The sequence below is a fragment of the Cornus florida genome, unplaced genomic scaffold, assembly GCF_030987335.1.
Source record: "Cornus florida cultivar Cherokee Brave unplaced genomic scaffold, ASM3098733v1 CherokeeBrave_3.0.0_Hap2_Chr05, whole genome shotgun sequence".
Classification (NCBI taxonomy): Eukaryota; Viridiplantae; Streptophyta; class Magnoliopsida; order Cornales; family Cornaceae; genus Cornus; species Cornus florida.
The window spans coordinates 79,746,880-79,774,638 of record NW_026775575.1 but is presented as its reverse complement, the minus strand read 5'-3'; the positions used below and the strand labels follow the sequence as shown (position 1 = coordinate 79,774,638).

Sequence of the window (27,759 nt, the reverse complement as noted above, 5' to 3'; positions counted from 1 at the left end):
TGGATCTGTCTTTTCTTTGGGCCGTAAAGGAGATATCACTAATGCTCGTAAATGAGTTGAAGTTTGATGATGGGGAAATGATATTGTCAATAAAGGTTTGACCAAGCAACAGATCAGTAGGAGGACAATAGGATTATCAGCAGAAGCACTATAGCAATGTCTAGCTATAAGCACATTGATTCAGGCTAGACATTGTTCAAAGCAGTATAACAATGTCTGGATGATGCTATTATATGCATTCCATTCAAAGCAGCATACAATGTCTAGAAGCACTTTACAATATAGGAATGATTAACAATGTTTTGGATGGAATGCATATATAGCATCATCCAAATATGCTCTATGCACTATGCTGTTATAAAGCTTAAGGTGGATACACTTGAGTAGTAGCTTACTCAGAAATGCATAAATTTTAATGTCAAAGCCAATATCTTGGAGATATATCTGAGAGATTAGAGTATATAGTTAAAAGAAAATGATATAGCATCTTAAAGTCGAATGTATTGGATTATTTTATCTGTGATTATAACTATTTATAATACATTAAAAAATTATAAATATATAAAAAATCATGTTAAACTTTGGGTTGTCAACACCTAGTATAACTTTTAGAGATTTTTTTTCCATAATTACTTATTGCAATGAGACAGAAGAAGTGCATGTTCACCGTGTTGAATCATGAAGTGCTCTAAAACACCAATATCACCGTTATCTATAAAAATATAGAAGACTCAATATTACCATTATCCATAAAAATAAAAAATAAGAAAACTAATATGTAAAAATAGTTGTCCGGTCGTGAAAATGGGGCTGGGCTAGATGCTAGACCACTCAAGTTGGAGCCCTATTCATGTGGCCCAATATAAGCTCCCCTAGGCCCATAGCATGTAGCTTCAAGAATGTCTGCAAAATTTATACCCCAAGCTTCCCTTTCTTGGCAACGGACTCCGGTCGAAGTCTCGAACTGAGAACCCTCAATCTCGTCTGTATATAAGTGCGAAACGTATATAAATATATATACAAACACATACGTATCAATTTTCGAAGCAAACTCAAAACATGGATGAAGAACTACTGGAATTGCAGCGACAATTCGAGTTCGCTCAACAAGCCAAATCAAGCATTCGATTATCCGAGCGTAACGTCATCGAATTGGTCCAAAAACTCCATGAACTTCAAATCATCGATTTCGATCTCCTTCACACCGTCACCGGCAAAGAATACATCACTCTTGTATACCCTCAATTTCTCTTTTATATATATATATATATATATATATATGAATATATACATTTCCTTCTTTTTTGTCAACAATTATATTGTCCTTAGTAAGTATGTGATGATATGGTTGTGGTAGGATCAATTGAGGCTTGATATTCTATCTGAGATCAATAAATTAGGGCGTGTTTCGTTGATTGATCTCGCGGACACAACTGGTGTGGATTTGTACCATGTCGAGAAGCAATCTCAGCACATAGTATCCAATGATTCCTCGCTCATGTTAATCAACGGCGAAGTGATATCGAATTCTTATTGGGACACTGTCACTGAGGAAATCAACGAGAGGCTTCAAGAGTGCAGCCAAATTGCATTGGCCGAGCTTGCTGCACAATTGCAAGTTGGTTCAGAGTTACTCGTGACCTTGTTAGAGCCTCGGCTCGGGACTTTGGTAACCTAATTCTCACAGTTCTAATGGGCGACTTAATTTTCACAATTCTAATGTGATGTTGTTGTAATGGGTGATGAATATTGTTATCTTGTGTGGTGTGTTTAGGTGAAAGGTAGGCTTGAAGGTGGGCAATTGTACACACCTGCGTATGTTGGCCGTGTTGGTGCAATGGTTCGAGGTGCCGCACGGGGTATTACTGTACCTACAAATTTAACAGCATTGTGGAGCTCGTTGCAGCTACTATTGCAGGAAACGGATGGAGCTAGTGGTGTGGCTGTTGAAGGTTCATTTTTCCAATCACTATTCAATGGGTTGGTGAAGGAAGGTGAAATTCTTGGATCACTTCGTGCAGGAACTCATTGGACACCTGCTGTAAGCAACATGATTCCTAGTTAGTTCCCTTTCAGTTTTTTAGTATTCTTCTTGTTGTTTTTCTTATTTCTATAATGTTAAGCATTGATTCACATTGGGAATGATTGTGCAACAGGTTTTTGCCATGGCTCAGAAACAGGCTATAGATTCTTTCTTTTCACAGGTTTGCAGCATCTTTCTTAACTTTACAAAAAAAAGAAAAAAGAAAAAAAAGTGCCTCACTATGCATTCGAGTCTTGTAACTTCATTATGCCATTGACTATTTGAATCTGTTTATTGGCTGTTCACTAAGTCAATGTTACACTTTGCTCTGAATTTGTAAATTGCTGATGTCCATTTTGTTGAGTCTCTGTTCATGGCTAGAACTAGAAACATCACCATTAGTAAAATATAATTCTATTGGTGGGTTGACTAGAAATTTGGATAGTGTGTTTAAACTTGGGCTTTGTTAATACCTCTTTGTAGTTCAAAAGAATAACAACTCAAGTCATTTATATATTAAGCACATTTGTTTATACACTAGTTTCATCACTTAATATAGACTTTGCTGATAATTTAGCTAAATTTATGTTCTGTTGAGTTTTAGGAGTAAAGTGTATTTTGATAATTTCCAAAGTTTGATGGATATATGTGGTAGTATGGGTACATGGCTCTATTCGGTTTAAATTGTGGTATTGGTCCTTACTTTTTTATATTGGGTTTTCTTAGTCTCAGTTCAAAAACAGAAGAATTAAGCAGATAGGTAGCATTTGTCATTGATGGGATGAATTAAGTGGGAGGAGGAGGTCAATGCTGGTATTATTTTTTTTACGTATCCCAAAAAAAGAAAAAGAAGAAAAGAAAAAATGCTGGTATCATATTTTTATATGAGAAGCTATAATAGGAGATTCTTTTGTGGGGACCCACATTTAATGCCTTGAAACTTTGGTTAATTCAAGAGATGGATAAAGATTGGTAAAAAGATCCTTTTGAGAAGACTAGGTGATAGAAGTTTTAATGGGATAATGTTTGTTTTTCCCAAATGCTGTCGGTTTGTGATCTAGTGGTTGAAAGAATTTCCAGGTTATTTGCATGTTTGAAAAAGCAGTCTTAATCAGAAGGTGGTAAGGTTACTCCTACCAGGAGTACCCTCGTGAGATTGCCTGTGTACTTTATGTCCACATTCACAGTTTCAATATGTCATTTTGAGTTTGGAGAACATTCAAAGGGAAGGTATGGGGAGGAGGTCTAATGCCACCTTGACAATTGAAAAACTGTATGTGAGCCTTTAAATTCAAGATGGTTGAGTGAGAGTGTTGCAACAAATCCATCAGGCTTGGCTTGGGAAATGATTGTGGTGGAATATGAGACCTTGTGTTGGAAAGTAGTAGAGGGTGAATTTGGTGCCAGGCAGTAGGGGGTTGGACAGTCGGATGCCTAGGAAGGTTATGAACTCTTGGTTAGGGCCTCTGAAGGGCATTACAAAGGGGTGGATTGAGTTCTCCAAGTAAATTGGTTTTGTATTGGGTGATGGTTGTTACGGGAGGTTCTGCTGTGCTATTGAAAACGTTGTTCTTGGAGCTTCTTGTTGACAACCATCTACTTCATAAGCTTAAGTTAGAGATGGTGCAACTGAAATATTTAAATCCTTCAACGCACCCCCTCACGTGTGGCCTTGTTTTTGTCCAACAGGGGTTTCAATTTGAATTAGGGTAACAGTGAGGTTTGAACTTGAGACCTTTGGCTCTGATACCATGTTAACAACCATCTACTCCAAAAAGCTTCTGTTAGAGAGGGTGTAACTTAAATATCTAAATCCTTCAACAGCTTTGTATTGCCTTTGATTGAGGAAAACTTGTTGGCAAATTGTTGGAGACCGAAAGATAGGCTCGAAGGGTTTACATGGAGAAGACTGGTCCAAATCATCCTGGAGAGGCATTTGGAAAGTCAAGTGGCTTCCAAAACCTCCTTTCTGTGCGGACTGTCTTGGAGGGTAGTCTGACTTGGATAGTTTCACGAATAGAGGAAGCTGATCTCTGTTTGGTGTTGCACATGTAAGAAGGCAGAATTGACAATTAATCATCTACGTCATTGTGAGATGGCACATGAGTTGTGGTGCATCCTTTTTTCTTTATTGGTGTACAAACAATGTGTTAATTTTGTTTGTAACTTTACCCAATTGATAAAAGGGGATAGTATGTACAAACAATGTGTTAATTTTTAAGTTAGTCAAAATAGATCCTATTTGGTATTCATTGATAAAATAAAATTTTTTGTTTCAGATTTTTGAAATCAAATAACTGACAAATGGATCATTAAAAACTGAAAATGAGAAAAGACATTTGGCAGGAATGAGTATTGATAGAATACATATAGTTTATCTCAACAAAATTGGTGGAGTAGCTATCCCAATGCCAAAAATATTTACAATATTCAGCAACTTTTTGATGGCTTCTCTTGCATTTCCAGGCATGAGTGGTTTTGTTGCAGAGTTGATGCTATATTTTTTAGAGTAATTACATTCTCAGGTGGGGGATATTGGTTGTGTGGCCAAAATTTCGAGCAAGCATCTTCTCCTTTGTGTTTCATGTGGAGCATGTGGTGGGACTGTAATAGGTGATCTTTTATGTATACGAAGATGTAATAAATAGGTTGAAGAAGTAAAATGTTTGATACTTCTCATTTTTGGATGTTTGGCAGTTTACCAGATTCTGCTTTTCTTTTTTAGGTTCTTTGGGAGATTGAGTATAGGCTAATCATTCCTGTATACTACACTAGCACTCTTGTACTTCTGTTTATAATTATATTTATTTATTTTTGGGGGTGAGTTGGGAGTTATATGCGACCATAGTTCCAACCTTTTTTTGGCTATTATTATGTAATCACTTCATTCTTTCATATATTGACATGCTTTGGATTTAAAAAGCATTGGGAGATATACATGTGAGTGAGCTGAAGTGGCAAGAGGAGCTTAGTTAAAAATAAGTAAATAATGAGAGAGAAGATATAGAATTAAAAGTCAGCGAAACTCTGGATGTATTTTGTGTTTATTTTAATCGCAGCATATTAGCCATCTTCAACCTTCGTTCCAACGATGGGATGTATTTGCTTTTAAATTGGCACAATTGAAGAATCAAGTGCTTGAAGCACAATTGTGGTTTTATTGTGTACGTAATCTTGTTATGTTTTGTGTTTTAAAGAAATTTTTGGAGATCTGTTAGTTCCTAATTCCTTGTGATATTGTTTCAAATTGCAGAATTCTTTTATCAGTTATGAAGTTCTGCACAAACTTGGTATTCCACAGCCTATGCAGTACCTTCAGGTGTCTTAATGCTGTTCTTCCGTTACAAATGTCTCTGGATTTTATTTTTATGGTTATCAAAACTCTAAATTCCATGTGATTATGGATGCTTCTTTAGCTTTTATCTAATCAGTATTGTTATCATGCACTCCAATTTTAGTCCAGATATCCTGAAGGCATACCTCTAGTCACTTTATTTGTTCACCCATCAATGATTGAGATGTTGGATGCTGCTACTGAGGATGCTATAGAACATGGTAGCTGGTAAGGACCCGAATTTAGCAAGGATTGTTCTCTTTTTGCTATTTCTGATTCTACCCTATAATTGTTTTGTCAATGCAACCAAATGTTATCCTAGTGATTCTGTACTGCCGGTAAGATGTGAACATAACTATTACCTAGAACGTCACAGTATCGGGGATGTTGTAGGTGCTCTACTACTTATGGTATATGTGCCATTTCTTCATTCTTCCTTGAAGTATTCTTTCGGATATTTTTGAAAACTCGTTGAAATAGCTTAAATGCAGCCGTTAAGTTCATATAACAGAAAAGTATTTCAAAATGTTACTGCTGTTAGACATGAAGCAACTTTCCAACTTGTAAGGGGTTGCAGCATTATCCCTGCTTCCTCATTCAGAGGATTCTGACATAAAATTTAAAAAAATGGGTTAAGAGAAGGTATTTATGAGTGAACACCCGAAACTGAACAAGGGCCGGGTGACACACGGAATGTGGTCGCCAGACTCTATCCGCACTCTAATCAGTTATCCACCCATTAACAGTATAGTTTTGAATGTTGATAATTTTTAACGGCATATAGCACCTGAGGATTTGATGGTTAGTGTGAAAGGATTATTATATGGGACCTGAGCCTAGAGCTGGACCTAATAGCAGAATGACAGGTCCTAGATCTAGGCCTTGTGGGATGGGTTATAAAGATCTCGATACAAAGTGTAATAAGGAAGGTTGATCCAGGCCCTTGGGATGTAAATTTATACCCATGGTACTTAGCCCATACCTATTTACACTCGTCTTAGATGAAATAACGAAAGATATACAAAAAGACATCCCATGTTGCATGTTGTTTGTAGATGGCATACTGTTGGTGGATACTTCTAAGGAAGACTTGAGTATCAAATTAAAAACTTGGAATGCACTAGAAGCAAAAGTTTAAAAATTAGTAAGACTCAAACAGAATATATAGGGAATGTAAATTTAATAAAGTATCGGAAAGCAATAATATAGCATTAGCAATCCAAGATCACATGGTCACTAAAAATCACCATTTTTGATACTTAGGCTCAGTAAAATGCGGATATAGATGATGATATTACTAGTAGGATTGGAGTAGGTTGGACTAAATGGAGACAAGCTAGTGGTATTCTATGTGATAAAAAAAAAAAAAACAAAACAAACAGGTTAGAAGGAAAATTTTATAGGACAGTCACAAGGCCAGCTATATTATATGGGGCAGAGTGTTGGGTGTTAAAAACGAAACAACAACAACGCATTCACATAATTGCAATGAGGATGTTGAGGTGGATGATAGGAGTGATTAGGAAAAATATGAGGGAGACTCTAGGAATAGCGCGTATTAGTGACAAAAGAAGAGAAAATAGACTTAGGTGGTATGGGCACATAGAACGTTGATGCTCCTGTTAGAAAGAAGAGTAGTTTGCATAGACGGTAAGAGAGAGTGACGACGGCCAAAACTAACATGGAATTAAATTAAAAATGATTTTAAAACATTAAATCTTAGGGGAGAAATAATAAAATAGAACAGAATGGAGAAAGAGAATCTATGTGGCCGACCCTATTCATTTTGGAAAAAGGCGAGGATGATGATGATGATCCAGGCCTTCGGGGTATTGCTCAAGAGGAGTAGATGGACTGGCTGTTGGTTCAAAAGACAATGTGTTCACGTTGATGAGTTGATGGCCGGTAGAGAAGGTCTAGAACTGGAGGGATTTCTTAAGGTAAGGGACCTTTGGGTCAAAGCTTAGAGGAAGGCATGACGATGAGGGGGGACTAAGTGGGCTGGGTTTTGGTAGGATCAATACTCTGCAGGGCTGGAAGGAAGGTTTGTCCCCTGTATATGATGGGTTACGTGAAACTTGTTTCACCATGCTGCTTCATCTGGGGCCACAATATGATCAAATTATATTCTCAATTTAGACAGTGTCTTTCTTGCTTATGCGGTTTCTTGTTTTTGCGCTACATTACTAAACCATTTTTAATCGTTCTCTCATCTTGTCCCTTAAATGGCCTCAGCTCTTACCTTACTAGGAATATGCTAATCTATAATTTTGCCAATTCTTGGCTTGCTAGTTGCCACACAATCATTTTATATATGAATTTCAGGAAATTGGATGTTATTGCTTGAATGAATGAAAGAGGGCTGTCAGATTTTGATATGTGATGACCTTGCACCATTTTGAGATCCTTCCCAAGGCGGTTTGATTCAAAAAAACTTTGCCATTTCAATGTGTGACGATGATGATGAGAGAAGCCTCTATGAATAATATTTTTGGATTATGGCCAGTGGAGGTCCCATCATGTGCTGTCACATTGCTTCTTAACAATGTCTTTTGCAGTACAACTATTTCTGTTTCTATGTTCTCTGTTTTGTGGTGCTTTTAGAACACTGGTTTCTCATATAAATATGTTGTTGTGAAGTATTCCTTGAATGCTTAAAATTTTGTCTTTTGCGCTTTTCATATTACAGTTTTGTCAAAACATTGTCAGAATGCTCTTTTCTAACATAATTGGTTGGACTATTGCAGGATTGATTCACTTACGGTTTTACCCACATCCTTTGGATCCCAGGATGCATCTAAAATTCTGTCACTTTGTCAATCTGTTCAGGTGGCCCTTAAGGTGACATTTGGCTACCCTGTCGCTATTTGCTTATGATTTATTATGATGAAATTTTTATTTACTTTATTGTTTTGCTTTCAGGGTAGTAAAGCTCTCATTTTGGGGGAGTCATATATTTTTAGCAATGGCTTTATCAAGGTGGGCCCTTAATCTACCTAGTACAAGTAATCATTCTAATTTAGTTGTTAATTTAGTAATCAACTATTTCTTTTATGCCCTTTCCATGATACGCATATCTATTATTTCCTGTGCATGTATATATGTATGTATTGATCTTTTTTTGGATGAGAGTTGTTGCCTTGTTCAACAGCAACATGCTTGAGCATTGATGCCACTGACACTATTTGAGGCTCAGAGCAGCCACTTTGTGAAATAGTAAGGTTGGGTTGTCTCATGTCCTCCCTCTTAGGACCATGCATATGATTCTTACTATTCCTACCAGTCATTTGATGCATATCATTCTTACAATTCCTACCCTGTATTAGAACAAAAGTTTCAAAAGACAAAACAAAGATTTGACAGAATTGGCAGGAGTGTGGCTGATTTAAAGGAATCTGTGGACCAATTGCATGGGTTATGGTTCCCAATTGAATGAAATAGCTAATGAGCTTTCAGAATTAGTTCAATTTGTTGAGCAATGTGAGCTGAGTAACACCTCTTCAAGGGAAGAAATTTCTACTGGAAATGAATTGATTGCATTATTGGTTGAAGACAACAAAACGCCTGGTGAGTTTTCAAATGAAGAAACTGAGCAGAAAACGCCTGGTGAGTTTTCAAATGAAGAAACTGAGCAAAAAGTGACTGATTTTTCCCCTCTTGAGAGCCATATTCATTTAGCATCTTCAAATGAAGAAATTGAACAAAAGATTACACAATTATCATCTCTTACGATATATGAAGAATTTGAAGAAAGCGTGATAGAGTTGTCTTCTCTGACAACTTTATCTTTTGTTACAGATGCTCATCCTATAGATTTTGTTGTTGGGAATAAAGTTGCAGAACGTGGAATTGAATTCAGCTTTGATTTGGTTGAAGAGAAAACACTTAATCATGTTGCCCTTAGTGAGCCAAGCAATTCTAAACGCATTACTGGATGCATTATTTGGGGTTGGTACTTTTGTTCTAACTCTTTGGAGAAGAGTTTTTCTAAGCGGAGGAGAATTGATGGAGAACAAGGCGCAACTCAAGAGCTAGAATCACATATGATCCACACTTATCATTGGAGAAGGGGAAGGGGAAAAGAAAGATAGAATTAGGGATATTAGTAAATTAGGGTTTTTATTTATGATTCTGGTTATTTTTAATAATGTTTTAATTTTAGGGTATTTTAGTAATTTATTGTTTTAGGGTTTGTTTATGTTTTGCCTGTATAAAGGCTCAAATGTAATTAGACAAATCAGTTTTTTGAGAAATTGAATATTATCGTTGAGTTTGCGAACTCCCTTTATGTCCTTCTCCCTTCTTGTTCTTGCTGGTCTTAATCCCTCAGTCTCTCTATCCTACCTCTTTCAGTCTAAAACACTACTTGTCGTGCGTCAATAGTTCTATACTACCATTATTATTTATGTTATACATGTGGAAGCTAAAGTTTCTGCACAAAAGTCAACCACTTTTTGTATATTAGACCATCTCCAATGCTAAAAGTCATTTTCACATGCCAACTCTATATTTTGACAGGTGCTACAGTGTCAAAATGCTACATTTTATCAATTCTGCTCCGATGGTGCATTTCATGCAAAATGCTAATTTTTAACACAACCACCATTATTTTTCAACTACCATTCCCACCATTTATATTTGCATCAGTAATATTAATATTAGGCACATTCCAAGTGAAGTTGTAGACATTAGAAGGAAACTGAAATTAAACCTAATTAAAAAGAAGCAAAAATCTAAAATATCTGGTAAAAAATGGACCCAAAAAAAAAAAAAAAAAAAAAAAAAAGGGAAAAAAGAGAGGCCCATGACCCATATAATTAACTATATAATTTATAGGCCCATGACCCAGGAAAAAATATAGTATATATTTAGGGCAAATCATTTCAGCCTCCCCAATCGCCTCCATCTCTATTCTCGTTCTCACTGAACTTGCCCCCCTCTCTCGGCCATATCATTTCAGATTGTTCAAAAAATCAAAACCCATATCTTTCAGTTTCCATTGCCTGCTGTTCCAGCTCGGGTTCGCCCTTCGCAAGCTTCAGCCGCTGTCTCTCAACTCTCAAGCTTGCCCCCCTCTCTCTCTGCAACTGCTAACTTGAATGTATGAGTTTTGTTTTAATTTTTTTTCCATAATTCTATTTTATGATCAAGGTCTGTAATTCTATTTTTTTTTCTGTAATCAAGGTCTTTAATTCTTGTTTTGCAAACTAAATCCTATTTGGTGAAATTTTTTATGATCTTTTTAAAATATATATATATATATATATATATATATATATATATATATATATATAGAGATCTGAAACCCTCTCTCTCTCTCTCTCTCTCTCTCTGAAAGAGCTACTGCTATTTCTTGTGCTACAATTGGCATCAATTTTGACAAAGTTAAAATTTGGCAGACATTATAGCTTTGCATTGGAGAGCTCCTTTTCAAGCCTACTTGCTATATTTTAGAAATAGCATGCAATATAGCATTGAAAAGGAGATGCTCTTACCCTGTTCTTACGGAAGCTATCAGCTTCAGTGGTTACTACAATCTAGCAAAAGTATTTGTGGCTTATTTTTTCTTCAAAAAGATCTATATTCCTTAACAATTTAAGCTTTTGGGGCAAGTGATGTTCTGAGCCCTCACACGGTATCAAAGCGTTGGTTTTGGGTAGTTTTTTGCTCAACTCTCCTGTTTCCATCTGTTTATCCTGCTGTCTTAGGCCTTTCCACATGCAAGATGTATTTGTCGGACCCGTCCGCTAACAGCTTAAGCTTGGGGGTCCACTAGTGTTCTAATACCATTTACATGGCTACTTAAGGTAGGGTCTGGGACTGGTGTATTCTTAGCTTTTAAGGCCTCTTGTTTTCTCTATTTTCTAGAATTCATGTTTGCTTTGAGGTCCATTTGGTTAACAGAAATTAATAATGGACAGTGAAAGTGAAAGAAATTGAAGTGAAGGAAAGGAAAATTAGTTTCCATCATCAATTTGGTTAGCAGGAAAATTTTCAAGAAAGTTGTGGGAATTTTTTTTTGTTAGTTTGGATAGCATGAAATTGAAAAGAAAGTGATTGTACTTACCAAAACCACCCTTGTGAATTTGTGATTTCAAACTTAATTTACGATTTTAAACAAACAAAGACAATTACTAAAGTGTTATAAGCAAGGTATCGGAGATTATATATCAATATATATATATATATATATATATGTATGTATGTATGTATGTATACACACACACACACATATCTATGTATAATGTTTTTTTTTAGTTTATCATAGTAGGTGCCAGTTTGATAAAAGTTTACTCTTTTGTTAATTAACCTTGTTTAAGTGATTTGCAGTGAATGATAATTAGATAATGTATAATTGCGGAGGTTGAAGGTAATATAAACATATATATGAGGGATATAATAGGAACTTAAAATATAAACACACAACTTTCACGGGAAATAAAAAATTTCACGTGTTTTATGGAAGAAACGTTTCCGAGAAAATCAGCTAATCGCAAGAATCTAATTTTCCTGAAAATTTTCTTTTTTCATCCTATCCAAGCTCATAAGAATTTTATATCTTTTCCATTTCTTTTCTTTTCAAGCTACTTCTGTCTAACCAAACTCACCCCCTGGGTGTTGTTTTCTCATTGCACCAGCATGTCAAAGACCTGAATCCATACCTACTCATTTTCTCTATTAACTTGATATAGAAAAGAATTGATGCTGGTGGGAAATTATTTGGACTCCCTATTTGCTATATTCTCTCAAAAAAAATTTTTGGCCATTGTGGACGCACTATATAGTACTACCAAAAGCATGGTTTATTTTAATTTTATATTTTTCTTGTTTAAATTCTGATTCTTGCAAATGTTTTTTGTAACTTAATTGGACAGGATTTGTTTGACCGCATGGAGAAGGAGATGGAAACCCTTAGCCTTTCTGTGTTTTCCAGTAACAAAATGTGTGGCGATTCAAGCAGCAATCTAGCTGAATCAAATGAAACTGCTACTGAGAGTGGTACTAATAAACAAGCATCAGAGAAAGGATCAAAGAAGAAAAAGGGAAAATCCTCGGTGAATACGAAGTCAGGGACAGCTGAAACTAGTCCAGATAATCAGGAACCTATACCTACTAAATCTAAGAAAAACCAGAGAAAAGGCAAGGATGCATCTTCCTCGCAAGTGGTTGATTCAAAATCAGGTGCTAAGAAAGAATCAATTAAGATGAAAGAGGACACCCTTAGCATCCCTTCAGAGGAATGGCTAATTCAGAAGATCACGATGCTGGTCCCTGATTTTGAAGAACAAGGTGCATTGATGTGAATGTAATTGTTCTTTCTTATTACCTCAGCTAGTTGTGCACTTTATACCTGATTTTGACAGACACAGTGGTTTAATTTTTGTAGGTATAGATGATCCTGAGACAGTCCTTAAACCTTTAGCAAATCATTTGAGGCCAGCGCTGCTCAATTCATTGAAGGAGAGAAGAAAGGTGACATTCGCAGAAAATGGACAGAAGATGAAACGCATACTTGATAATTTGCAAAAAAAGCTTGATGAGGTGAGCTCAATTCAAGTGTTCCTGTTTTTGGTCTACATACATTTTCTTTTGCCCTCTGGAAAGTGCATATACCTCATTTTATATACACTAATGTACTGGCCTTCAGATTATCTTTTTTCAATTTTCTTGAGGTTATGTAGTGACATGGCATTACGTTCCTTCTTTTTCCTTTTACATTTTTATTTATTTATTTATTTTTATTTTTATTTTATATATATATATATATATATATATATATATATATATATATTTTTTTTTTTTCTTGTGTCATGGTTATTCCTTTAAACCACAAGCTGGTTGTTGTAATCTAAACTGACTTTTTATGGCTTTCTAATATTTGCTGCTTTCAGTCTTTCTTAAATATGCAGCTATATGAAAAAGCACTAGATTTGTTTGAAGATGACCAACCAAACTCTGTAAGTTTTTTGATCATTTTCCTTTGATAGTTTATTAAGTTGTTATTGATGATGCAAATAAGTAAAAATAGTTGCTGCATGATTCACAGGTTACTCTACACAAACATTTATTAAGAGCCGCAGCAACCCCTATGGTGGACACTCTCTTACTTAACTTGGTAAACCTATGCGCTATTCCCTTCGTGGTTGACCTCTTTGGCTGTTTCAGAAGTCTTGATGGAATAAACTTCATGATGACCTAATCTATTGTTTCTTCCATTGCAGGATGTGCACAACAAGTTAAAGAATGGAATTGAAGTTGAGGAATCTCAAAATCCTGAATCTGTATCACTCAATTCTGGAGAAAGAATTGCTCTTGTATGGAGTATTTTTCTGTCTAATGTAGCCTTATAACTTCGGCAACTGATTTGAAGGGTAATTTTTTCATCTTTGGTTTTCACAGGCAAAGAGTTTTCCCGGCCCTCTTTCAGTTAAGGCTGTTGCTATAATTGAAGCTTTGGAAGGGAAGGTTAGTGCGTTTTCCTAGGATATGCTGAAATTTATTGTCTCAAAAACATTATTTTCAACTCTACAATTGCATGGTTTTGCATTTCTTTGTACTGTATATAATTTATTAGTATTATACTTTACAAAAAGAAAAAGAAAAAGAAAAACTGGAGTTATAAGATGCAACTGAACCAACATTTTCATTAGTCCTGAACCTAGAAGATTTTTAATCTAATTTTGTTCATCTTTGTGGTGTCTTTCTACTCTTCTATATATTCTTGATGTCTTTCATTTTTTTTCCACTAAACTAAAAAGCTTTTTTTCCCCCCTAAGTAAACTGAAAAAACTTTTACTCCTCGACAAACTAAAAAGTTTGTATGAATTGCAGTTTTCTATCAAATATATTATTTTTTAACAGGCGTGAAAGTTTTTGTCTAAATTTAAATAACTTTTGGCTTCTTTATCAGTTTTCACAACCATAACTTAGTAATCCAACTACATTTTACCTCCTGTGGGAGATATTTTCATTTATCAGGAACACTTCTCTAACAATGCCTTTTATTTTCTTTGATGACGTTGTTGCACTGACTTTAAAAGTTAATGTTGTCTATGACAGCGGGTCGAAACATTCATGACCGCACTAAGAGTAATAGCCGAGGAAAGGTGAGGAAGACTCGTAATTAATTGTATGTCCACTTTGTTATGGTGTTGTATCATCATGGCACTAAGAATATGTATTGTTGGTTTTGGCATATCTGCAGTGGGTTAACTTTAAAAAAACTTGATAAGAAATTAGAAAGACCTCTTCTTCATTCGTATCGCAAGGTATGATTGCTTTCACCAATAGAAATTGTGCAAAGATAAATTTCATGATTTCTTATGATTCTTACCAGATAGATTTGAATTTTAGGATTTGACATCTCAAGTTTCTGATGAAACCGACCCAGTTTTACTTCTGCCAAAAGTTGTCTCTCTCCTTTATATACAGGTCAGGCAATTTGCTATACTTTGAGTTTAACTTTTGGTCATTTTGAACTGCCTGTGCACGGACAGACATATTCCTGTCCCCTTTTGTATTCTTTTAAACATTTTCTTTTGACTCATAGGTTTACAATAAAGCTCTTCAAGCCCCAGGGAGGGCCATTTCTGCTGCTGTTTCTCGATTGAAGGTATGGACTGAATTTTCTATTTATCCAAGAAAAAAAGAGATTTGGAGTGTATATTCTAATTACTGCACCTGGATTAATCTTGCCAACTCAAAGATCTTAATAGTTTAGCTTTGCCCCAAAATTCTCTCTTAGTTTGGATATTGGAGGCAAATGTTAAACAATTTCATGAGTAGCAAGTGGTATTTGGCCCAGATGTACATGTTTAGCCGATAAAAAGAAGTGCAAGGATTTGACTACAAGTTGGAAAACATTGATACTTGTTTGGCATTGAAGCTTAATCGATAGGCAGTGAGGTTTCTTGTAAGCATACATGGTGGGAGAAGAATTTTGTTTGTTATTCTTTTGCATAATGCTATTGATATATATGGTGAGACTTCTAGTGATTATTATCCACATGGACTTGGAACCGAGGTGTGTGAGCCCAAGGTAGAGCCGAGTACTTTGCGCCCCCTTATGCGTTATTTATTTATTTTTCCTAAATCCCTCATGCCTTTTATTGAATAACCTATTTTAATGAAAAATCTCTGGGAGAAGTCATTGTAAGGATGAAAGAAAGGTTTATACCTGGAAGTTTAAAATTGCGAATTTGGATAGGAGTAGCTGGTTTTGGCTTGATTTTTTATCACAACATCGTGAAAATGTTGGTGATGTTGACAGTTCTTTCCAATATGTGAGAATTGAGAAGGATGGAGATGTTAGAAATTGGACAAAGTATCAGAGGCTCCGATGTGGGAAATTCAGCAAATGAGTTTAGGTGGTCCCAATTGTTAATTTATTATGTTGAAGTTTCTCTAGTTTAGGAATTTTTTCTTTTGTAGTCCTTGGTGGGTTTAAGGTGTTATGCACTTTTGTGGATTTCATTGATACCCTGTTTTTTATGTGAGATTTTTTTGTATATTGCCTGGGAACATAAGCTTTCTCGTCTTTCCTTTTTCAATAAATATGAGTTGAAAAGGCAATATGAAGTTACTGGTATGCTATAAATAGCTGGAAAAAGTAGGAAAGATATGATTGAAACATGTATTTAGAAAATGTCATTATGCCACAATAACTTGGTAAAGAAGCAAAGAGACCTGGATGGTTTAAATATCCACCTTGAAGATAAATTTGTTATTGATTAGGTAGTAAGAGAGAGAGAGAGAGAGAGAGAGAGAGAGAGAGAGAGAGTTTGATGTCTTTGAGATTTTGTTTTTCTATTGCTGAACTGCGTTTATGTTATGATGGCAGTGAATGCCAAATGATCCTTAAAACATAAACTGAAGAGTTCTAGATGACAAGGAAGGATGTGGGCCAGGGCTGCAACTCGGGCGGGTTTGAGGTATAACTTGAGCCCAACCCACCATATGAAATGTTAAACCCAAGCCCAACCCAACCCTATCTTTAACCCTAACTACTCAACCCGAGCCCAACCCATCCTTCTACTATTAAATTCGGGCTTACAACTCGGGTTTAGATTCCATGTTAAAAATTGGGGTGAATTCGAGTTACTCATATAGCTAATCTTCACACCAAAAATTTAACATGATCTTGAATTAGTTTTAGATTAAATTACTCTTTAAAAAAAAAAAAAAAAAAAGTTTAAAGACATTTTATAAATTTTGAATAAATAACAAACAAATTTTTAGAAAATTAATTGTCTTAAATGTTAACATACAATAAGTTAAGATTTAACAAATGAAGTTGAAAAGAAAAAAAGTAATCGTAGTTTAAATATTATATATAATGCATTTAAAGTTAAAAATATATATGAAAATAATATTAGAATTCGGGTTCGGGTTTGCTCGGGTTACTAGTACCTCAACCCTAATTAAATTCGGGTTGAGATTTTTCAACCCATGCCCAACCCTATTTGTAAAAATAATTGTCCAAGCCTACAAAAAATCGGGTGGGCTCGGGTTGCCCAAGCCAAGTTGTATCCCTAGATGTGGCTCAAAGGTTTGTTGTTATTTGTTAGGATTTGTGTCTCAAATTCTATTATAATTAGGTTTCCATTTCCGAGTCAGAATTTATGTGGGAAGTTCTAGATCTAAGGAATTTTTTGTTTGGCAAGTCTTGGCTACTAAGAAATTGTAGTCTTGTCCTCCAAGGAATTGGGTGTGGGACTTTATAAATAGATACCTAGGGTATTGTTGAGAGATATGAGTGGAGAGAGATGTATATTGTGGAGGGAAGCCTCATGAGGTAGTTGACAGGTAGTGGGAGTTTATTAGAGTAGTATAGAGATCATTGGAGCAGGAGTACACATAAAAGAACTCTAGGGTAAGAGTTTGTATACACAGTCTGATTTTCATTATTTTCTTCCGTTGTATATCTCTACATCAATATAGCGGAATATCTCCTCATCTGTGGATGTAGGCAAGAGTTAAGGTGAACCACATATATCTCGTGTTGTGGTTTGTAAATTAATCTTCTTTGATGCTTTTTATTTTTGCTTCTGCTGTGCCCCAACATTATTGGTGGTTGTGGGGTTATGCTGGTGTGTGCATGAGTAAAAATGAAATGATTAAACACTTAGTGATTCAGCAAATTGATTAAACACGTGGTATTAGATTAGAGTACCCTTTGATTGATGAAAACTATGACTTCTGCATAATTGACAGATGGATGTGCATCTGTTGCACAGTTATGTTTTACCACTCTCCTAATCTCTAATGATTTAAAAAGTTCCTATATCTTAGGCGGGATATAAAGACAGTTTATATCTTCTGTTAGGACAGTCTATCTGATTTCAGGATATCTGCAATGTATGACAGATCACTAATGGAAATGTAGTGCATGGCATCTAAGTGCTTAGATATTGGGCATTTCAACCTTGGCCAACAAATATTGCCGATTATTTGGTTTCTTATCAATTGCAATAGGTAGGGCTGCAAATGAACCAAGATGTTCATGAACATATCGGGCTCTGCTCATTTAAGGCTCGGCTTGGGTTTGTTTGTTAAGCAAACGAGCCTAGCTCAAGCTCAAGCTCGATTTCTAGGCTTGTTTAATAAACAAGCTGATTCTGAACAATATTGGGCCCGGCTCATGAACATAAGCTCGCGTAGGCTCGTATAGGGCTTGTGTAGGGCTCATGATGACGTTCATAAACATAGGCTTGTATAAGTTCATGAACATAGGCTTGTGTAGGCTGTTACAAGTTCATGAACAGGCCAGAATGATCTTGAACACGAGCTCAAATCAAAGCCTAAACGACTTTCGTTATTAAATGAGCTGAGCTTGATTTTTTCAAAATAATGATGAGCCGAGCTCGAGCACAGAGCTTGTCATGACCCCGAGCGGAGCCCGGGCTGGGCGACCAATGAATGGGCCAAGCCTGAATAAACTTAAGCTTTGCTCGACTTGGCTTGGCTCAGTTCATTTGCAGTCCAATTTTATATAGAAGAAAATGTTTTAGCAATTGTGGGGTAAGAAACCACTATAGCTGAGATCTTGGCCAGTGTCCCAAATTATTTTTAAGTTTGCAAAATTCACTTTAAATATATGATTTCGATATGTGCTATGCAGAAATGTTAGGATATGAACGCATATGGTTTAGTTGTTTCTAGAGGGATGCGAGTAGCGCGACTGTGGCAGGTCAAGTCTCAGCTAGATTAGAAGTTGATGCGTGTAATTTCCTTTTTCCAACAAGCACATTCATTATGTTGGGTGTTTTATCCTCTATCATTCCAAAGTAACCCCCATTTCACTCTCTTTTTACTCTCTTCAAAATTCACAAAAGAACAAAGAACAAGAGAATATTGGTTTAAATTGTTGTTATTGTTTTTCGTGCAATTTTTTTAATATTAAATTTTGGTATTTACAGGTAAATGAATTATAAATAGAAGAGTTAATCATTAATTTTGAAAAATTAGTGGATATTTAGTTTTTTTTTCAATATTCCAATCATTAAATTAGAATATTATATCAAATTCATTTATGAAAATAAAAAAAATGTTATATTAAAATACGATTTTTTAAAATATTTTTATTTCAAAATTAAGTAAACCACTTGTTAATATCCTCTCTACACATAGATGATGTGTGATTGCTTCTTAGCATGCATATTGTATTTACGCTAGTTAATTATTTTGTCAAGTGAAATTTGCATGAATTGTGAACTAACTGGATGTGGTAGATTAGATAGACCTCTTTTGGCATCAAATTGCCAGAGGAAAAAAAAAAGAAACACTATGTGAGAGTTTGACGCTTGTAATCACCTTCCTCAAGAGGAAATTTTCATTTATGAGATAGAAGTGGATAATGTAGATTTATTCAGGAAAAAAATTAGAATTACTAGATATGAAATATAACAGATATTTTTTTAACACATAATTAACAGATATTTGTAGAAAGAGAGTGAAATGGTGGTCACTTTAAAATTATCGGAGGATAAAATAGTAATTACAAATAATGAGATGTCTAAGATAGATGAATATGTCCGTGTTGGGAAAAGATGATACACGTTTCAATCTCTAATCTAGCAACTGTGTTGCGCGACTGAGGCTAGCATCCCTCTTGTTTCTATTGAATGCTGGAAAACAAAGCATAGAACAATCATTCACTTGCACAGTCATTATGTTTGGTGCAAGAATATACAATTGACACGCTGTCTGTATGTTTGTGCTCGCATCTGAGTGTATCTGTTGGGGGAGAGGGGGAGTAATATTAATTACAAAGTGTTTTTGTACCCTTTATTTCATTTAAGGTGTTTTTGTTTCTGATTTGTTTCTCAAACTTGTGCTTTGAATTTTCAGGATAAATTGGATGATTCAGCATATAAGATCTTACTGGATTATCATAGTGCAACAGTGACCCTTTTAGGATTAATTTCTGCTGCAACTGGCGTGAGTTGATATGCTGCATTTTGTTTAATTTCATTGCATTTCTTACTTCTTAGCAACTTTTTTGTTAGATTTATGACTGTTTACTAATCTGTCATCGCATGATGGTTTTATTACTCAATGTGTTATTTGCTGGCTAGAAGGAAAAATGTTTGCTTAAATTTTTTGTGTTCTGTGCATGGAGAAATTGATCGGTAGAATTTCTTTTGTTTTTCAAAAGATGTGGGTCAGCCAAAAACGTTAAAACTGAATTGTGTTATTTTGTGATGAATTACGCGCTGGTAATATTAAATTTGCTGTGACAATTGTTGCATGTTAAAACAAGAGAAATCGTATGTCTATTGAGTTTGCTGTCTTCTGTGGCTCATTTAATTGATGCAATTTACAATTTTGTTTTCTCATTAGGAACAAGACTGTACATCTGATAGAACCTTGAGCAAAAGGGAGCTCCTGGAGAGTTTAATGCCAGCACTGAAAGGTTTAGTCTTGAGCACGCGCAATCTTGACTCAGCATAGGCTCAATGTCCAAAATGTTACGCGGAGAGTGAGTCTGTCAAAATAATGTTAGAAATGGCTCCAAACAAAAATTCGTCAAAGTTTGGAACCAAGTTTTGATGGTTCTGTATTATATACTATATGTTTCTGAGGACCTATTTGAAACTGCATTGTACAATATGACAACAGTAAGAAAATATGTTAAGATAGTCATGATGTTTGTAAAAAAGCATAGAACTTTCTTCGTTAATTCGCTTTCACTCTAAAGTTTATTTCAAAGCCTAGCCTTTGATTTGCTTCTTTCATATTAGTCAAGGTCTTGTACCCACTTGAATTGTCTGCTTTGATTGTTCCAAACTGCACGCATCTATATTTGTATATATTATATGATTGTATTTCAAATACGTTAGAAGTGACTTCAACATTCAAAGGCCGGCGGCCAATATAATAAATCTAAAGTAATATGACATGGGCCCACTTTAACATGTAGCATGAAAAGTCTATGGTGACACCGTTGTTTTTACGGGTATACGTAGTTCCATGGGCTAATTGGTCCATCACACCTCCAACTTCTCTCTCTCTCTCTCTGTGTCCATGGATCGATGGAAAACAATGTTGGTGCTGCAGCTGGTGTTTTATGCAGTAAATGCTTCTTCATATGAAAGTAAGGCTCAACCACTAGAATTGTTCATGTCACGTGAACTTACAAATTGCAATTATCATGTTTATCAAATTAAGCATCTCAAAAACATAATCATATCTATATATACATATATATATCTGTTTATGACCACAGGAGATGGCTTCTACAACTTGCGCATAGACTGTGGAGCATCCACTGAAACTCCTGCACCCGGTAAATATAACAGCGACGTACCATGGCGGACGGACGAAAAGTTCATCCAAACTGGAGAGAACAAACTCCTCCCCACCAGCCACACTGACTTTCAGATGAATACCCTACGCTCCTTTCCCAAAGGCCAAAAGAGCTGTTATACGTTACCCTTTTACCGCGCAGATTACAAGTTCCTGTTTCGAGCTGGCTTTTACTATGGCAACTACGATGGGCTCTCGAAGCCACCTAGCTTTCGTCTAGAGATAGATGGGACCTCATGGGCAGATGTAACCACTTCAATGAGCGAAGAGATGATCTACCATGAACTGCTTTACATTACGAAGAAGGCGCAAGCTCGGGTGTGCTTGATTCGTACCATGGACAATATTGACGTTCCCTTCATTTCTTCTCTTGAAGCTTATAACATTGATGTTGCTTACGATTGGATGGACAACACCACAGCTTTGTATCTTCATAGCAGGATCAACTACGGCGCAAATACAAGCATTGAGTAAGTAAATTCGACTTCTAATTTTATCCCATAGGAATGGTAATTAACTAGGAAATTTACAGGCAAAGAATGAATTACGACGCAGAACCATATTACCGGATTTGGAAGTCCAAAGAAATGTCCAATTATCGCAACATTCATGCAGACTCTATGCGTTTTGATTATATGATCGGAGAAAATAGGCCACCATTTCCAGTAATGGGATTTGCGATCCAAGCAAGAAATCTAACAGACTCTATATATTTGTCCATTGATTTTTCCCCTCGAACATCGGTACAAGCCTACTTTGTTCTCTACTTCATGGACCCTGTTTTTAGGGTGCCACAAAATCAAACTAGCAGTGTCGAAATCTACATAGACAGCAACGAAAGGGCTGTTACGGATATCCCTAATTATAACTCTTTATTTGGAAATCAATTCCATGTGGTAACGCTGTTTTCGGTGCCGGTCAATGGTTCAGCCAATGTGACTATTTCTCCGGCAGAGGGCTCGACTTTGGCGCCACTCCTAAATGCCATGGAAGTGTTTTCTGCAATTGATGTGTCTGAGAGTGGACATTTGTTCAACTTGTCGTCATTACTGTTTATCACTTCTCTTCATTTGCTTGTTATACTTATGACACAATTGTTTTAGGCATTATATATTTGCCTATATACCATGAGTTATGGATTCTATACATTTATATATATATATGTACATTTTCGTAAATTCATTTGGCTTGGTTGGCCTTTTTGGTCTGGTCATGTTGTATCAGTTGTAGCCTATGGGATTTCTTTTGTTGAGCTGATGGTCACAAGCATACGTAGTTTACATTTTGATTAGCATTGAGTAACATGCGTCTGTGCTCTACACACTTGCCACTATTTGATTCAAGTCTCTGTATCAGTTGGGAGCTTAAATCTCGTCCATACGACACATGGCTGCTTAATATATGCATAATGATTTTAATTTTAAAGCCGAAAAGTTTCAACCAAATGGAGAAATGAAGGCTCCCCATCTGTTAGATACACTCAACCAGTCATTCATGTAAGTGTATTCATTGAATGGGGAGTGTTCTCGCTATCTATTTCGTTCAAATTCTTCGGTATGATTATCATTACTTTTTCTATAAATGCTTGCAGAAATGAGCAGACCATTTCTTTTTGACCATGTTATCTAAGAATTCTGTGAATGTTAAAGAAGATACACACGCACGCGCGTGCACAAACACATATAACCAGAACAGGGAATTGATGCCTTGTTTCTGTGGATGGACATGGTATGCACAAACTCCCCTGAGTCAGTTCTAGACTATGTTGGTGCTGCTTTAGGAGGACCTGTAATAACATATTATTGTTATTGTTGTTATCCAAACTTATTTCAAAGCCTAGCCTTTGATTTGCTTCTTGGTCTTGATTTACAGTATTTTAGAAGCCTCGGGTTTGACTAATTAATTATTAACACCGTCGAATTGGTCTTGTACAATGTACCCACTCGAATTGTCTGCTTTGACTGTTCCAAAATACACACACACACACACACACATATATATATATGATTATATTTCAAATACAATAGAAATAACTTCAATATTGAAAGGCGGGTCAACATACAAATTTTAAAATATCTCATATCTTGGGTTTTTCAGTCGTTGGACTTGGTGGTGGGACTTATTTGATGAATGATCAACGGTTAAAATTTTTTAAATACAATACTCAAGGATGCAGTCTGAATTTCAAGTCAGGAACAAGATACACTATATATATATATATATATATAAAATATAACAAATATAAAATATAGAAAAAGAAATATGTACGTTAAAAAAAAAAAAGAGAAATAGAAAGTAGAAGTAAAAAAAGGAAAAAAAAAAAAAAAATGAAAGAATTTTTAAAAAGTTATAAAGTGTTTTTAATTGAGGAAGAGAAATAAAAAAAGGAAAAAAAAAAAAAAAATGAAAGAATTTTTAAAAAGTTATAAAGTGTTTTTAATTGAGGAAGAGAAATTTACCATGGCAAACCGACGAAAAGTTCATTCAAACTGGAGTATGTTGATATCCCAGAAGTTTCTGCCTCTTATAAGTAACCATGCAAGAGTTCATGTGCTAATAATACAGTCCCTAATGTTTCTTCCATAAACAAATGCACATTGAGTGGGTTCAATAATGTGTGGTAGATCAGTTTTGATTTTATTTGCAATGAGTTTAGCAATTCACTTGTATATAGTGTTGCAATATGATCTAGGCCTAAAGTGAATTGGGATTCGAAACTTAAGGCACAAGAGCAATATTAGAAGAATTGTGTTCTCCTAATAGTTTCTCATGTGTGAAGAAATCTCTATTGGCAAGGATGATGCCCCTGCCAATGATGGACTATGCTGCATGGAAGAAATGCGCATTGAATCCATCTGAATTTCTTTGTTGTGAGCCGAAAAACAGGACTGAATTTCAACTGTTTATATATTTTGTCAGTCAAATCCCCCCTCAAACAGTAGTACATGGCTACTTAATTTGTGCCTCTATTTAGATAACTGGTTCTTTGGTTTCCTCCATATGTATTAAATTTGTTGAAAAGGTAGAAATTATCTTACTCATACATAATTTGTGCCTCTATTTAGATAACTGGTTCTTTGGTTTCCTCCATATGTATTAAATTTGTTGAAAAGGTAGAAATTATCTTACTCATACATCACCATAGTAATAAGAGCCCACTTATGCCTTAGCTAGCTCTGTCGTTGCTTGCAAAACTTGGGTCCAAATGAAGATGTTCTCATTGTGCCATCATTTGGCTTGCGATGACAAGCATTTCAGCATTTATTTGTTCAATTGGCCTCACCCTTCATCTCCCCCATGGATTGCGACTTGGTCATTGCAGTCTTTCAATTTGTTTCTATAAATGATTGTAGAAATGAGGCTGTTTCTTTTGAGTATGTTGTCTAAGAATTCTGTGATTTTGGAATGTGGAATTAATTAATAGAGATGGGCACTATCTAAAAGTTAGAGATACACAAACACACATGAGGACAAAGTCCATGCGAGCACAGATACACCAAAACAGGAAATTCATGCCTTGTTTCTGTCGTTCGACATAGTATGCCAAGTTGGTGATGCCTTAGAACGACCTCTAGTAACCTATTATTGTTGTTGTTATTGTTCTTTTTATTATCCAATCTTATTTCAAAGCCCAGCCTTTGATTTGTTTCTTGCATCTAGGAAGGGGTTGACTATTTAATCATTAGCCGTCAAATTGGTCCTGTACCTACTTGAATTGTTTGCTTTGATTGTTCCAAAGTACTGTATATATATTTATATGTGTGTGATTGTATTTCAAAAACTAGAAAAAAACTTCAACATCCGGGATCCGAAGGCCGGCCAACATGATAAATCAGATGTAATATCCATGGGCCCACTTTAACATGTAACATCAAAAGTCAATGGTGACATTGTTTTGTGTTGTATGCAACTTTGAGATTGATTTGTGGATATATATGTTCCATGGGCTACCACATAGAAGGCATAATTGGTCCATCACATCCTGTCTCTCCATGGATCGATGGAAAACAATGGCGGTGCTCCTGCTGATGTGTTATGCAGTAAAAGCTTCTTCATATTATACAAGTAAGGTTCAATCAGCAGTACTATTCATGTCATGTGAACTTACAAATAATCATCTAAAATAATAATCTCTCTCTCTCTATATATATATGTATATGATCACAGGTGATGGGTTCCAGTTCCGCGACTTGCGCATAGACTGTGGAGCATACACTCAAACCCCTGCAACCGATAATAGCTACATACCATGGCTAACAGACGAAGGGTTCATTAAAAGTGGAGAGAACAAAGTCGCCTTCACCAGCAACACTCCCTTTAAGGCGTATACCCTACGCTCCTTTCCCAAAGGCCACAAGAACTGTTATAAGTTACCCTTCTATCATGCGTATTACAAGTTCCTCTTTCGAGCTGGCTTTTACTATGGCAACTATGATGGCCTCTCAAACCCGCCTAGCTTTCGTCTAGAGATAGATGGGATCCTATGGGCAAATGTAACGACTTCAATGAGCGAAGACATAATCTACTATGAACTGCTTTACATAACAAAGAAGTCGAAAGTTAGCGTTTGCTTGATTCGTGCCATGGACTATGATGTTCCCTTCATTTCTTCTCTTGAAGCCTATAACATTTATGATGCTTATAATTGGATGGACAACACCACACCTTTGTACCTTCACAGCAGGATCAACTACGGTGCCGATACAAGCATTGAGTAAGTGAATTCGACTCCTTGATGATATGCATGCACTTTTAACTTCTCTCACTTTTATGCTGTCATATTTTGAAGTGCATTTGGAAATTACACAATCCTTCAGAGTAATCCTGTATGTATGGTAATTAACTACTGGGGTGTATGGGGATGAAATTTACAGGCAAAGTATGAATTACGATGCAGAAAAATATCACCGGATCTGGAAATCCAAAGAAATGTCCAATTATCTCAACATTCAGGCAGACTCCATAAGTTATGATTATTTGATTGGAGAAAATAGGCCACCATTGCCAGTAATGGGATATGCGATCCAAGCAACAAATCTAAGGGACTCTATATATTTGTGCATTGATTTTTCCCCTCGAACAGCAGTAAAAGCCTACTTTGTGCTCTATTTCATGGACCCTGTTTTTCGGTTGGAAAAAAATCAAACTAGTAGTGTTGAAATCTACATCGACAACAACAAAATGGCTGTTACCGATATCCCTAATATTAACACTTTTTTGGAGAATCAATTCCATGTCGTAACATTGTATTCGGTGCCGGTCAATGGTTCAGCCAATGTCACTATTTCTCCGGCGGAGGGCTCGACTTTGGCGCCACTTTTAAATGCCATGGAAGTGTTTTCTGATGTGTCTGAGAGTGGACATTTGTTCAACTTGTCATCGTCACTGTTTATCATTTCTCTTCATTTGCTTGTTATACTACTTGTGACATAATTGTTTTAGGCATTATCATATGCCTATATACCATATCAAAGAGTTATGGATTCTATACATTTCTATATATATATATGTGCATCTTCATTAATTCTCTTCATTTGCTTGTCGAATCAGTTGTAGCCTCTGGGCTTCTCAAACAAGTTACCATCATGAATCTGAAGTTGACTGATAAAATAACAAACAAACAGCTGATTCACCGGCTTAGAGGCCCAGGGGTACGGTACCCCCGGATATTGTAGACTTTATCCATATCATGTCTAATGCGGAGTTTTAATCAAGTTTAGTCCGAACTGTTCATTAACAAATTGACTCATTGTCAACCTTATATGTGTATATTTGTACATACATATACAAAAATAATTGTGCTAGAAGTCTAGAAAGAACATGAAACAAATCAGCTAAGAGGACCCAAGGGTACAGTACCCCCGGATATTGTAGACTTTATCCATAGCATGTCTAATGCGGAGTTTTAATCAAGTATAGTCCGAACTGTTTATCAACAAATTGACTCGTTGTCAACCTTAAATGTATATATTTGAACATATACATATACAAAAATAATTGTGCTAGAAGTCTAGAAAGAACATGAAACAAATCAGCTGAGAGGACCTAAGGGCACAGTATCCTGAATATTGTAGACTTTATCCATAGCATGTAATGTTTGTGCCTTTATATATATATATGTCTGTGTGTGTGGTGTGTATTAAGAAAAGAAAAAAAAAAGAAAAAGAGAAAAGAAATATTAAAAAAAAAAAAGTGGGACCTACAAATGTTAAGACCATGTTTTTTTTCACTGTAACCTCATCTTCTCTCTCTCGCGTCCATCTCTCTGTTTCTCTCGGCTGTTTCTCTTTTTTCTTTTTTCTTTTTTTCACTTCAAGCTTTAACCCTTGATTACTCTCTTAATCCTTGCCGGATTTAGGTGCCGTTTGAGGCAAAACGACGAGCACGACGAGCCCTACGTGCCAGTATCAGAAATTCTAGCTTTTGGCCCTCTTTGGGAGTTCGAATTTGAGGACCCATTTTCTAGGGTTTTGGTGCAATCTTGAGGTAGGGACATCTTAAGCCATGGAATCTTGTTCCATATTGAATCATGCTCTTCTAATTGTGTTACAGAATGTTTGATTGCTTTGATTCTTGTTTAAACTGAGATATTTCA

The 27,759-nt window shown here is 35.8% G+C and overlaps 3 protein-coding genes across 3 annotated transcripts; all 3 read left to right on the top strand.

The window, feature by feature from the left end:
* Positions 1-917: 917 nt before the first annotated feature.
* On the top strand, positions 918-20,588 carry LOC132307043 (E3 UFM1-protein ligase 1 homolog). Its single transcript, XM_059804696.1, has 20 exons — positions 918-1,233; positions 1,358-1,669; positions 1,775-2,041; positions 2,157-2,204; positions 5,277-5,342; positions 5,482-5,585; positions 8,105-8,198; positions 8,280-8,336; positions 12,233-12,647; positions 12,745-12,899; positions 13,250-13,315; positions 13,405-13,473; positions 13,580-13,672; positions 13,758-13,823; positions 14,418-14,464; positions 14,563-14,626; positions 14,712-14,789; positions 14,908-14,970; positions 19,707-19,796; positions 20,199-20,588. The coding sequence occupies exons 1-20, from the start codon at positions 1,060-1,062 to the stop codon at positions 20,307-20,309; spliced, it is 2,439 nt and encodes an 812-aa protein (XP_059660679.1). The 5' UTR covers positions 918-1,059; the 3' UTR covers positions 20,310-20,588.
* Positions 20,589-20,720: 132 nt separating this feature from the next.
* LOC132307044 (uncharacterized protein At1g24485-like) lies at positions 20,721-22,763 on the top strand. Its single transcript, XM_059804698.1, has 3 exons — positions 20,721-20,952; positions 21,085-21,634; positions 21,697-22,763. The coding sequence occupies exons 1-3, from the start codon at positions 20,883-20,885 to the stop codon at positions 22,265-22,267; spliced, it is 1,191 nt and encodes a 396-aa protein (XP_059660681.1). The 5' UTR covers positions 20,721-20,882; the 3' UTR covers positions 22,268-22,763.
* Positions 22,764-25,321: 2,558 nt separating this feature from the next.
* LOC132309541 (uncharacterized protein At1g24485-like) lies at positions 25,322-26,597 on the top strand. The gene is made up of 2 exons (XM_059807837.1): positions 25,322-25,878; positions 26,039-26,597. The coding sequence occupies exons 1-2, from the start codon at positions 25,322-25,324 to the stop codon at positions 26,595-26,597; spliced, it is 1,116 nt and encodes a 371-aa protein (XP_059663820.1).
* Positions 26,598-27,759: the final 1,162 nt, after the last annotated feature.

Coding starts and splice junctions, on each gene's coding strand:
- LOC132307044 (XM_059804698.1), top strand. CDS start 20,883: ATGGATCGATGGAAAACAATGTTGGTGCTGCAGCTGGTGTTTTATGCA. Junction 20,953..21,084: donor AAATGCTTCTTCATATGAAA/GTAAGGCTCAAC, acceptor TTATGACCACAG/GAGATGGCTTCTACAACTTG. Junction 21,635..21,696: donor GGCGCAAATACAAGCATTGA/GTAAGTAAATTC, acceptor GGAAATTTACAG/GCAAAGAATGAATTACGACG.
- LOC132309541 (XM_059807837.1), top strand. CDS start 25,322: ATGATCACAGGTGATGGGTTCCAGTTCCGCGACTTGCGCATAGACTGT. Junction 25,879..26,038: donor GGTGCCGATACAAGCATTGA/GTAAGTGAATTC, acceptor TGAAATTTACAG/GCAAAGTATGAATTACGATG.
- LOC132307043 (XM_059804696.1), top strand. CDS start 1,060: ATGGATGAAGAACTACTGGAATTGCAGCGACAATTCGAGTTCGCTCAA. Junction 13,316..13,404: donor AAGATGACCAACCAAACTCT/GTAAGTTTTTTG, acceptor CATGATTCACAG/GTTACTCTACACAAACATTT. Junction 14,627..14,711: donor TTCTTCATTCGTATCGCAAG/GTATGATTGCTT, acceptor TTTGAATTTTAG/GATTTGACATCTCAAGTTTC.